The 13538-nt window shown below is 40.4% G+C and overlaps 1 protein-coding gene across 1 annotated transcript; it reads right to left on the minus strand.

Annotated features, from left to right (window-relative positions):
- Positions 1 to 378: 378 nt before the first annotated feature.
- Positions 379 to 13292, minus strand: LOC100893292. The gene is made up of 7 exons (XM_030999883.1): positions 13159 to 13292; positions 8906 to 9029; positions 5336 to 5509; positions 3820 to 3949; positions 3130 to 3211; positions 1978 to 2238; positions 379 to 1078 (listed from the first exon to the last, which is right to left on the minus strand). The coding sequence occupies exons 1-7, from the start codon at positions 13222 to 13224 to the stop codon at positions 395 to 397; spliced, it is 1521 nt and encodes a 506-aa protein (XP_030855743.1). The 5' UTR covers positions 13225 to 13292; the 3' UTR covers positions 379 to 394.
- Between the last annotated feature and the right edge of the window lie 246 nt (positions 13293 to 13538).

Genomic DNA, 13538 nt, shown 5'->3' on the forward strand with positions numbered 1-13538 from the left:
GCCTATTATATTAAAAAAGCAGTAAACTCATTTTTAATTCAACTTGTCAAACTTTATCAGAATTTAGAATGTACAAAAAATGCTCAAAATTATATTCAAACAACTTGGGCGTGGGAGTGTTCTCCACTTCTCGACAAGCACTTTAAATAATATCGATACATTGCTTTGCTTTGCAAGCTCTTTGCGTGATAAAAATTAGTTCACACTGTGCAGACCTTAATTGATTCAATTAAGAATAAGATTTCTCTGTTCGTATTATCGTAGTATAGAATGATAAGTGATAGCAGGATTGCGATAAAAACACAAAGTTTTTGGCATCGAGACCAGGTTTGGCGTGAAGAATCATCTGCGCGTTATTGAACCAAACTCCAGCCAAACTCCAGCCAAACTAACGTCATACGTCAGTACATGGTAATCCGTCTGTATCCTCCCAGCTCAGATTAAACTTGCATTTACTTGCGAGACCCTTCTCCACCACCACAAAATTCACATTTTTCTTGAGTGGAGTCCTTTCTGTCACTTCTTCATCCTCATCATCGTCGTCCAGCTCATCCTCGGCTTCGAGTTCTCCGTTTAGGATTGGGGCGAGAGGGGTTTCGAAGTGCACTTCGCACGTGACCAACTGCTTTGGCAGAGCTTTGTTCCCCACGGGTACCGACGTTTCAGCTCCTGCGCCTGCGCAGTTGCCGATGTCTTCTGGCTCGTCCATCTTGAACCGAGTTCGTTTATGCTTTCTCGAGTCGGAGCTCTTGAGAGCAGAGACCAGTTTCGAATGTTTCTTGGGCGACGAATAGCCGTGGTTGAGGTGATCGCCCATGGAGTTCATTTCTATCGTCGTCGGGTCTTCGCGTATCTTGCGACCTCGGGAGAACCGTAGTATACTCGGCGGCGATTTGTTGGCGTTGAAATTGCTGGGTTTCTTGAGGATTGACGGAGACCTACCGCCAGCTAGTAGCGCTCGTTTGGGCTGAGCTGTTGGTGAGGTGGCTATGAAGCGGTTGGAGCGCACCTCACCTGGTGACCCCAATCCTGCCTTGGCTACAGGGCGCCACGTACCAAACTTCTCAGGGGTGCCTTCCTGCGAGGGAATTTGAGGAAAATGATGATTAAGAAATAGAGTATCAGTGAGTTTCGGGCATAATGTATTAGATGCCGTCTTAAATCCAACAATCACAACCCCTATTAGATTTGATATGAAAATAAAGCCATGAATGACACAAGAGACGGAGTTCTCAAAGTACCGTAGTCTCTCTTTGGTTTAACTTCGCAGGTTTCCCTCTAATTATTTAGCCTTCCAACATGACATGCCTACTACATGTATCACATAATTATTTGACTAAACACCAGTCAGTTATATCCTTATAATTATATCACGATGCAGAAGTGATAATCGGATTTTCCTGATCCCAGTCCCAGTCAACGTTTTCGACTGTGAAACTACAAAGCAGACATCTCTGGATCGGAGTGAAAACAGTGGTTAGGAATAATTTTGTGATGATAACGCATTGCTGGTAAATATTTGGTTAAAAAGAAATAGAACATTACGTTTGGTCATCTTGTCTTTTAGCGTAAACGTCGAAATACCTTCATGCATCTCTGGACACACCAATTTCCCCGTTTTGTAGTGTTGCGACTAATATTCCAATCAATCGCAAACTTACTAGAATTGCGATTGATATCTATCTCAAGTTCAGTTGCACACGATTCGGATCAATCACAACATTTTACCAAACGGGGACATGTCCGTGTAGTGGCCCGTCAAATATGCAACATTTCAATTTTGTTCAGCCACATTTGCTCCGAGCTTTATTTGCTCAAATATCACAGGGTCGGGTAAGGGTTTCTACCGGGTTCTAGGTTAGGTTGAGGGTGACTGTTATTGGGTTACGGTTGAGTCCATGTTAGGAATTCGGATAGTGTAAGGAATTTGTCAGCAACGCTCTTGTTGCGGAAGGATATGTCGCACCTACACTGTACCTTCGGAATATCCAGATGTACCTTCGGATCAGCGAACGTCGTTTTCTTCTTCGTCTCCTTCTTACGAAGCGTATCCTCCGACGACGACGAATCGGCACCGGTCGGCTGGTCGGATGACGAAATATTGGTCGAGCTGTTCTGTTCGTCGCCTTCACTTTCCAGTCGACTCCGACCGCGGGAACCCGTCGACTGACCCGACCCGCTCTCTGACCCCTCCTCGTCTGAATTCGCTACCCGTATCATTGGCATGTCGTAGATCTCCTGCAAATGGCAGGGATAAACATAGTGAGCATGCAAGGAAGCGTTGTTAGAGCACTGAAAAATTTGGGCAATATTATTTCAACACTTTGCCCAACATTGTGCCATAGTCAACCCAACCATCAATGGGGCAATATTTGCATAATTTTTTTAGTATTTTGCCCAAAAGCTGGTCAAGATTTTCCCAACAAGTGGGCTACCGTATCTTTGCCCAAATTTTGGTTAAAATACGAAACACGCGTGAAGTCGGGTACTTACGTTTACCAATACCACTGGGGTAAAATATTGCCCAATAGATGGTTAGGTTGACTATGGCACAACGTTGGGCAAAGTGTTGAAATAAAATTTCCCAAATTTTTCACAGTGAGGGAGGGGCCTATCTAGAGACGATTTTACTTTAAGATCCCTTAAATTAACGCTGTTTCTTTAAATAAATTGGAAGTAGAGCAATCCGGAAAAAACTAAAACAAAGAGTCTCGTTATCGCAGGTTGTGTAGTCATATGGATATTGGGGATAGAGGGTTTTCTATTGAATAATCAAATTTGACTGGCTTACAATAGTATAGCTGACATGACTAATGATGCATTAATTCGGCTAAAATCTTAACTAATCATGCGAAAGTAGAATGAAAAAATGGGCCACGTTCGTTTGTCTTTATGGAGTCATTCTTCCAAGATGGCAAGAGGTGCCGCAGTCACATCGTGAAACCAACTTCAAAACGACCGATGCGCTATTCGAAGTAATGTAGTTTGATCGGTCTGGGGTAGGTGGCGTCAATGTGACTTGGGTTGTAGCCTTGTCGGATACTTCGTCGGAATCTGGATTACTGTTATATCTATTGGAGAATCGTTTTTTTTTTTTTTTTTTTTTGGGGGGGGGGGGGGTCATCTTACCATGAGTGTTTTTCTGACGGTTGCTACTTCATGTGGATACTGTCTCGTCTGGGAAACATTCTGTTTATCTGATCCTCGTTTCCTGCAGGTCATTGAAATCAATACAAGACAATTATGACGTATTTTTTATGCACATGATCTTCGTAAATGAATACTACCGTCCATTTACAATACAGTTGTATAAACGTCAATATATCAGCTTCGTTTGTGGATTATTTTCTAAATACTGTTTTTGAGCGAGCCAAATAATAAGACCTGCTTCTGAATTCACAAACCTCTGATCGAGCACATTCTCGGAGACGTCTTGGAGAAGTCTGGCATCGTTTAATATCTGTTTTTTTTAATCAATGTTTTATCATTACATTACAATGTTTTTGAAATTTGTTAATCTCTGTGATAGTTGTTACTAAGGGGAAGGGTAAATGGAGGAATGTGAGAGAGGGATGATAAAGTGTGGTGAGAGAGAGTCAGAGAGAAAAGAGAGAGAGAGAGAGAGAGAGGGAGAGAGAGAGAAACATTTTTATTTGTTTTCACTAACCATCTAGTGGATGGTGGTTACCATGATCATTATGAATTGATTGGGAGAAAGGGAATAGGAACGAGAGAGAGAGAAGAGAGAGAAATATAGAGGGGGTCGGAGGAAGTAGAGGATCAACGGAAGAGAGAAAAAATAGGATAGATAACACTTACATATATTTTGATTGAGATCGTTTCTCTACCAGAAAACAAACCAACCAGAATGCGAAAAGGATGGCGACACCGACACAAAGCCCCGTCACGATCACCTCCAGACGTTCTTCATATGCCGTCATTCCGTCCGCTGTGCAGTGCAGAAATCAATTATTAGAAACACATAGCAAGATAAGCAATATTCGACTTGTCATATCATGGGCAGTGGCATATCTAGGTGACCTTAGCTTGGGGGCAGGGGTTGGGGTGTCTGGGCGGGCCTCCAAGCAATTGGTAAGGGGGGTCGTATTTTTTCGGATCATAATATGCCCCATCAACTGTCGATAGTAGGGTTACTCTCAGGGGGCGTCGATAGAGAATGGATGGGAGAGTGACAGTCATATTAAAATATTTTGTTTTGCAAAACAATGTCAAACTGTTGGCACATATTTTGTTAATTTCCAAGTCAATTGAGCTAATAGTACGATGGACCAATTGTACTGTTCCTCCCTCGAAGTCTTTGTTGGTTGTTAGTACTTTCGGCAAATTCATAAGCCCCCCCCCCCCCCCCCCCTCCATCCCATTTAATATTGTTAGTGACGCCATTGCATTCTTACTGTCTGATTCTTCTCGTTTGATCATATGAAACAAATGTGTAATTATTTGTAATTATATTCCTTGACGTCAAGAAGGCCAGTGAATGATAAATACTTCACATAAAGAAAGGTTGAACGGATGTTGAATCATTATGTGCTACAATCATTATATTGCCATCTCTGTCTTATTTGTAATAAAACACGTCTAATCAACTCTGTGAAAAAAAACGATTAAGCTCTAAATATATCTCTCTTGATACTTGAGTGTTTACTATTATCTGCACCTTAAATTCAGTTGTCTCTGCCTCCGTCTCTTTAGTTCAAGGTTGAGTCATTATCTGGTCGGTGTGCCGATGGGCATCATTTCATTGTATTATTATTATTACTATTTTCTGAATGCCGGACAGCGGAGAAGGAAGTGGAACATGGGGGGGGGGGCATCTCATATTCATTAACACCAGTAAAGTGCCACCAGCTTTGGTCCGTCATAGTTCACGTTATAAAGATGCGTCACGTTTTTAATCTCGTCATGTTTAAATCGTCTTATTATCTATGCTTATAATTAAACCTAGTCTCTTTCTCCATCGATGTTGTTGCACCTTCCGCATCAGTGATTTAGTATTCTCATATATTCTCTTCTGTTAGGATATTTTATTTATCAAAGGCGTATTCAGGAGGAGGCAAAAGAGTGAAAAACAAGCGCCTTTTAGCCTAATGGGTAAAAACACTCCCGATCTTAGGACGGCTTGCGGGATTCTCTCGGAAAAATAGTATGCGGAAATCATGTTCCCGGGAAGACTCAACCGCCCCCCCCCCCCCGTCCTTTCTGACAATTATGGATCCACCCCTGAGTAATTCTTTCCTTCCACCCGCCTATCCTGTCTATCCTCCTATCTTGTCCTATTTCTTTATCACCCCGCAGAAGAAATAAGTATACTCACCCGTCGTTGCATTCGTAATATTACTCGTCACAAATTCGATGGGTGCTCCTGGCGTCGCCGAGGTATTGAAAATTGACGTCATACTATCGCCAGAACCGCTGATCACTCCTAACCTATTCCCTGCCGTAGATGGCGTTGATTTTGATTGCCTGAGAACATCGGTTGCTACAGAATCTGGAGAGAAAAAAAGTAACCAAGAACGTTACGAGGATATGACGAAATTTACAGATTGCCTCCTCCTTCTCCTCCTCCTCTCCTCCTCCTTCTTCTCCTCCTTCTTCTTCTTCTTCTCCCCTTTTTTCTGACAGTCTGTCATTATACGACCATATTCAACGACATTCTAGCACCCATTCATTTTGAACCATTTTATAAGACATGTAAGATGGCTCTGCCAGATCATTTCCATATTGTTTCCATCTTGTTATTGTGCTGTCTTGGCCTGATATCACCGCAACCGACTTCCGTCATACCCACTATTAAACTTGTCGTCATACCCGTTGTCAATGTTGTCGCACCAATGTGCTTTACATTCCAATACCATCTCGAACGATTTCCTGCAATTCGTTGCCAAGTTTCTTTTATTCAAACTTCCAACAACTTTTCTATTATTTCGAGGCATGATCTTTCAATGTTACCGACTCGTTGATCTATTTTAACACACATTGATCTGATCTTTAACGATGGCCATTTCCCCCTCAACATTTCACATTTGTCCGATCCACAAGCAAAGTGATGGTAGACCCGCATCATGATCACACTGTATCACAGCTTCTCAGGGGCTTTCAGCAAAGCACACATCCATCGTCTCTAATAAAAAGCACATTTGCCAATTGCACATCCTTCCTCCCTAGGCTCTCATTCTTAACATGCAGACATTTCCCACTTACGTTTCCAATAAAATTGTACTCCTTCACACCAGAACATTATTACTGTGAACCTGTTTCTTGTACTTATAAAGAGGTCTGATTCAAAGTGCAGACAATCAATTTTCACCTTTCAATATATGGTACATCGGAATCGATCGGTTTCTTTCGTTTTCAAATTCTTCTCACGTTTACTTCCGTTTTGAATGAAGAAAGGAAGGGAGGAGTGACATTTTACATCTCTATATTCTGATCAAAACAAAATTAAATAATGTTCTTTTCCCTTCGTTCTTTTACTAAGTATCTCTCTAACTCCTTTCTCTCCCCCCCCACCCCCTCCCCCCCCCCCCTCCCCTCCCTATCTCCTTCTCTTCTTTTAATTCCCACTGTTGTTGAACATGGACTGTCATTATGTCTTTTACAAAGGTTTTTTTCTCTTCCCCCCCCCCCCTCTCTCTCTCTCTCTCCCTGCCTCTCACCCTGTCTCCCTCTCTCTTTCTCTCTCTCTCTCTCTCTTTCTCTCTCTCTCTCTCTTTCCTTTTCTTTCTCACCTTCTCTCTAGCTCTCTTTCGTTATGACACCATAATTCTGCGACAGGTCGAAGTATACTTATTCTAGCAAGCCATGGAAAGAGTATAAAGAAGGATGAAGAGAGAGAGAACACGAAAAGGAGATGGGGATCAAAAGGAAAAGTTAAAATCATGGTGGATGGTGGCAGGATATTGGGGTCAAGAGAACGAGAGGTAAAAAAAACAAGAGGTAAAAGAAGAAGCGAGCAAAGTAGGAGAGACAGGAAAAGAGGGAGAAAATTCAGGAAGGGAAGACGTTATTGCAGAGATGAATGAAAGCAATATAAAAACAGCTGCAGGCGTCTTGATATTGAATGGTATGATATGTAATGCTTGTTATTTGGCAAAGTAAACCCAGTCGTATTGGACGTTGCCAAGCAAGAGATATCAAGCTATATGACGTTATGAATAGATCGTGCTGGAATATCATACATCTTGCTTCCACATGCCAAACTAGTATACGATCATTGAAATAAAAGATCCAATATCTTACAGTGAAAATGAATGCTCCAATCAGATTTTGCCATTCTTGTACAATTATGTGGTTCAGTTGACATGGTAGAAACATACGTTTCCACATACTATCTGCTCAGAACAAGAGTGATAACATATACAGTTTTAGGGGGAAAGACGACCCTCTGAATCTCAAAAGTCATCTTCAATCATCCCAAGCGTCTTCTCCCTACCGTTAGAGATATGCCAGATAATGTTCATTTTTCTATTTAATGTCGCTGATACCAGACGGGAAAATACATTGCAGTCCTATTCATATTTCAAGTATTGCAAGATCTGATCCATGGATAACGTTCCTCGAATTGTTTTTCGTTGTACAGTTTTGTCCTTGTTTTTTAGGGAGTGAGGGGGGGGGATGCTCGAGTTGTTATTTTATAGCTAACTATTCAATGTCAAGAACGAAATAATTTCTCAAAAATGAAAATTTGGGCAGCCCAATCTGATCTTGAATATTTAATTGGGGCATTACTATACTTAAAATATATTATTAATACAAAAGCAATCTTCAGTAAGGATCACTCAAACCAAATAACCCATGAAGGCAACACGATAGGGGTTGTTTATCAGAGATTTTGCAGTTAATTGAGCTTGCGCGAGGAAGTCAGTTTGTTTTCACAATCAAAATGAAGTAAGAATCATCTTCTCCGCCTCCCTACCTTTAGAGACATGCTAGATAATGTTCTTCTTTTTTTCTATCTAATGTCACTGATACCTGACGGGAAAATGCATTACAGACTTATTTATATTTCAGATTCTCATTTCTATACCGCCAGCGGATGTGAAAATGAAGTGCAACACCAGGGAAGACTTGTTGTCTTTTGACGACACCGTAATTAGATTTTTGACGAACGGTTCTTGACTCGGTACCTGAGTTATTATTGTCGGCAACCGATCGAGCTCCAGGAAGGGAAGGGTGAATGGGTTATTTATTAATCACTTCGAAGGAATTCATCCAGGCATTTTGGATGGAGAATGAGAGGAAATCAAGTTAGAATCACCCCAGGCTCATCCAGGTTTAATAACGTGTGTGCTAAGGTGGGATCGTTCAGGCTGCCGTGCACCTCTTTACGGCAGGAGGTTGCATCGCAATATTTGTGGGATAAGGAACATGTAGAAAAAAAAACTTACAAATTGCATATTTCTTTTTGCCCCTTTATTATATTCTACTTTATGATAATTAACGTTAGTGTCAGTGGCGTATTCAGATATAAATAAGCGGGATGAGGTTTGGTGAATCTCGGCACCCCCTCGTGCTTTCAAAAATAGAAAGGGGCGTCCGTTGGCTTCATACACTGATGGACACGCCGCTGAGTGAAGAAAGTTTAAGAATAGAGTTTAGAATGACAGCATGAATATTTTAGCAGAAATTGAAAGCAAATTATCTTAACAAAATCATAATTAGACTGCATGTAAACTGAGCACTATCCATCAGAACTCAACTATTTCTAATCCAATTCGGAATACGAGAGCAGTTAAAGAGGAAAGGTTTTCAAGTGACATTTCTGCTATAATATTCTTCCAGAAATAGGAATAAAAACGAACGAGGAAGCTCTCATAATCATTTCAATTTTTCTTCTCTTCGAGCAAAACTCAATATTCCCTTTCCTGAATAATATTATACTTACAATATCTTGATCCAGCGATCTTGAAAACAAGACACGGCGGCAGAAGAACATCATGGAAGCAACAGCTGTAATTTATCCGGACGATCGATCCTTTTAACCTTTCGGCTCCAGTTGTATCAGTCCACTGGGATTAGAGACATTGGATTAAAAACAAAACAAAAAACATCGATAATGATAATGATATCACGATTGTATTATCGCAACATACGAGAACAGCGATGATATTAACATACAAGATGTACAGCAATGATTGTGGAAGCCATTTGAAAGAGAAGTGTGGAAGAAAAGGGGATGAAAACGTTCGTCAGAGAATTAGTGATGACAACAACGAACATACGAGAGTATGATGCAACTATCGTGCCGATCTTAATCTTTTTTCCCATATATTTGACTCATTATTATGATTATAATATGAAGGTTTGTTGTTTGATGCAGGTTAGTAGATGTGTAACTGACTCTGGTAGTTGTAAATGGCTACTCCTTTAGATGCTGAGTAGACTTACCCGGAATGAAGAACTTCAAAATAGGGTGTGGTGGGCTTAGGGGAAGGGGGTTCAGGAATAAAAACCAAGGGAATTACCTATGCCTACATTAAAAATATATACATTTGTTTAGAGAGAGGAAGCGGCATTAATTACCTTTCCATGCTTAATTTAACTCTTGACTGTCTTGTAAAATACACAGTAAACATCATATGATACAAGAAAATAATTTAAACATCACCTGACTTGCTCTTGAAATCATGATTTTTGTCGTGTACAAGAACGGAAAGCAATTAATGCAGTGTTTTTAAGTACTTTTTTTACAAAATGACATGCTGAAGATAGTATCTCCTCTCAGGGAAAATGTCAGCGAGCTAATCAAGTGAACTTAACGTGAAAAGTAACTATTCTGAATACAGCTATGCAGTCAATTGAGTAAACAGAGCGGGAGAGAGAGAGAGAGAGAGAGAGAGAGAGAGAAAGAAAGCGGGGATGGGGGCGGTAGCCGATCTTTATTTTGAAAACAGTGTCCGAAAGCATAACAATGTGGTTAGACCTGTAAAATACGTTCCCCAAAGCCAAAGACGCGCGCAAAATGGTATTATGCATTTGAATTTTCCAAACGTTTCGATTAAAAATAACATTGAGGTTTTCTGAATTAATTTTATTTGATGGTTTTAGATAGTTACAAAATCATTGTCGGCTTTTACGATTTACAAGTGGAATGTACTTTTCAAAACCTCTTTCGTAGAGCAATCATTGTCCGAAATGTTTGACATGTTTACCATCTCGTACTCATGCATTTTGTATATTTTGAAGTCTTCCAGTTTCCCTATTTCTCTATTCGTCCTAAAATCTTCATATTTGGTTTTATCCATTGTTCTACCGATTGGATAATTTCAGTCTTTTTGTATACGTGATTGTCTTCCTCTCTTGTCATTTCATATCCCTCCCCCCCCCCCCCCCCGTGGGACGCCCCCACCTGTGTAAAAATACACGCGATGGAAGTTTCATAACCTCACTGTTCATTATGATGTTAGTTATATTTCTGTTCTTGCGCTGGTCATTATCACATGCTTTTTTCTTTTTTTTATATCAACCATAAATTTATGTTAATAATTTTTTTTAAATCAAGATCATTATCATTAGAAGATTATCATACACTCTTTTATTTTTCCCTTTTCCAGTTTACCCTTTTACTTCTTTTTACCTTCTTTCTATCTTGATCGACCCCCCCCCCCCATTTTCCCTTTCCCTCTCTCTCTCTCCCTCTCTCTCTCTTTATCTCTCTCCACTCTTCCCTCCCTCCCTCATTCACTCATTGCATCGATATTTGTATTTCTCACCCCCCCCCCTTTCGCCCCCCCCCCCCCACCCCCTCCATTCGTCGGATTCACTTACATCGATTGAAGAAGACTCATTGTCTCTAACTTGAATCTCCTTGGCATTAGCTCTAGGCATGACAAACGCGAATCCGAGCTGCATTAAGCTCCGGCATTTTCTTCTCCAGCATAAGCAATATGAAACATCTACCCATCAAACTCACATATCTACCCCCGGAAATTAACTGTCGCTTGCAAGTTATTACACATGTTAGAAGGGGTATTGTACACGGGCTATTGTTAGACTGCATGAGCGAGTATATGTTGAAGTAATAATATTGCGCTTGCCTTGTGTCTATTTTTGCCCAATCTCATTTCCTCATCTCCTTCTTCCTGTGTTTGTTCTTCTGGAGTTCATTTTCCCATATTTATATTTTCCATAGTAGTGTTCTTTCTTCTTTTTTATCCTTTTTTCCTGGCATGTTAATTTCTTCATTAAATGTCTTTATCTACTGTTACTTTTGTTGTTCTTCCATTAACACGTTTTTATTTTAGGGTCCCCACTTTCGTCACATTTTAATACACATTTTCTTTTTTTCCCCTTTTTTTCTGTCTGTCTGCATGGTATGTCAGTCTCTCTCTCTCCCTCTCTCTCTCTCTCTCTCTCTCTCTCTCCCTCCCTCCCTCTCTCTCTCTCTCTCTTCTGATTAATGTCTCTCTTTTTAAAATATTACTTCGTGTACTTATTATCTTCCCTGTCTCAGCTTCTTACATCCCTTTATCTTGTATTTTGACTCAAGAAACTGTCACAGCGCAATACTCGCTAGTAGAGCAATCAACTTAGCAGGCTTAGGGTTGTGTCACAGAAGATTTGCCACTGCATATACAAACGTGTTTTTATTTGAATTCCAATCAACTGGTATACTTAGAAACAATGGCTCGGAGATGACGACCTGCGCTTTCCAATTAGTCAAAGTGTGTAGGCACTTTTATTCAAACAGATATAAATATTTTTGTGAAATTAGAGTTAGCTCTGATCTCCCTGAGAGAGAGAGAGAGGGGGAGGGAGAGAGAAAAAAGAGAGAGAGAGAGAGAGAGAGAGAGAGAGAGATTGAAGATGAGAGGTGAGGAAGAGTTTATAATCCACATGATGATTAATGAGGCTCAGACTTTAAGCAGAGACACAAAGGTTTCCTGCATGCGCGACCAATAACGAAACGTTACATGTTATGATGACGGGTGGGGAGGGGGTGCCCCCTTAATAGGATAAAGAAGGGGGCAAAGAGCATGATCTCGTGTAAACATTATACGAAAAAGATGTGTACGTTGACAAATCAACGTGGTGGGGGGGGGGGGTAATATTGACACTGGTTTGATTAAAATCGAGCATTGTTGAAATGTTCGTTAAGAAACATAATGCTCAAGAAACATGCCTCTCTTTTTCTTTTTCTTTCTCTCTCTCTCTCTCTCTCTCTCTCTCTCTATCTTTCTCTCTCTAAATAATTGACAATGTGATATCATAGTCGGTAACGCATGGGACAAATACATTGAAGATCCGAATGAAGCTCAGGTGAAAACGATGAATGTGTTTGCCAAGTAAAACGAAACAAGATAGATGTAAGGAAACGAAATAGGGAAACAAAACTCAATTCACGATCAATGATTAAATATATAAATAAAATCATGAAATACATATTGCCAATTAAATAAATTACTTCCAGCGACCTCTTTACAACTATAATTATAAATAAACCGATGTAATGTCTGCCCCGTCGCTTGATGAGTCTAGCGGCAAGGGAATGTTTCATCAATCAATAATCTAGAGCATTTCAATTAATGATAGATCAATATTAAAGTGTTAATTGGGTGCTGGAGTCTAAGTGATGGCCATCAGAACGTCATCAGAACGATGTGCGTGCACACAAGGTCTGTTATACAGCGTTAATGATTGAAACGAAGAGCAGGATTGTGGAATGAGTTTAATATACAACGCCAAACATTGGGATGAAAAAATGTCTTACTTGTCCACATAGTTTTGTTTGATAAGAGAGAGAGAGGGGGAGAGAGAGGGGATATATATATATATACGTATAGGCCTATTATATATATATATATAGAGAGAGAGAGAGAGAGAGAGAGAGAGGAGAGAGAGAGAGAGAGAGAGAGAGAGAGAGAGAGAGAGAGAGAAAGAGAGATATTATCTTTGGAAAATCAAAGGATGCACAAGCATGACTTTACATCCATAGTAGTTCTAGTACAATTATTGTTGATGTTGTTCTTATTTTTTCTTAATTATCCTAAAGCTGCTCAAGAGCGAGTATTAAAGAATTCGGTGTTTGATTATATTAGCCGACTATAGATGTAAACGTACCAGCTATTTCTTCTGATATATTATTCGGCATTAATACTTAACATTTTGTTACCTTGAGCAATATCGAGATGCCCTTACCTTAATACTCAATGTATGGTTGGCCACTGTGATGCTGAGTTGCCATGGCAATACGGTGATGTTCATTTCGATATCATCTTTCTGGTTCGTTCTTTCCGAGGGATGATGCGCATGCGTAATGTTGCACAAATGGCTTTTTGCTGCTTTCTCGTGATCAATGCTGCTTCCATTGATCGATAAAGAGTCTCTTTCCGTCCCTTTAATGGACGATTCGGTCGTCGTCCCCGGTGACGATGACGATGGGGAATTTGAATGTAGAGGGGATGATGATGATGATGACGATGGTGATGAGGAGGAGGATGAGGGCGTAGGCGATGATGAGGAGAGTGGTAGATCTAAAAACATAACATCGGACGAGCTCGTTCTCGATCCACTGTCGC

Source organism: Strongylocentrotus purpuratus, unplaced genomic scaffold (assembly GCF_000002235.5).
Source record: "Strongylocentrotus purpuratus isolate Spur 01 unplaced genomic scaffold, Spur_5.0 spur5_scaffold_6, whole genome shotgun sequence".
Classification (NCBI taxonomy): Eukaryota; Metazoa; Echinodermata; class Echinoidea; order Camarodonta; family Strongylocentrotidae; genus Strongylocentrotus; species Strongylocentrotus purpuratus.

Excerpts from the sequence above, each read along its gene's own strand:
- LOC100893292 (XM_030999883.1), bottom strand. The coding sequence starts at position 13,224 with ATGAACATCACCGTATTGCCATGGCAACTCAGCATCACAGTGGCCAAC. Across the intron at positions 3,950-5,335 it reads TATTACGAATGCAACGACGG|CGGACGGAATGACGGCATAT; the intron begins GTGAGTATACTT and ends TGCACTGCACAG. Across the intron at positions 2,239-3,129 it reads CCGTCAGAAAAACACTCATG|GAGATCTACGACATGCCAAT; the intron begins GTAAGATGACCC and ends TGCCATTTGCAG.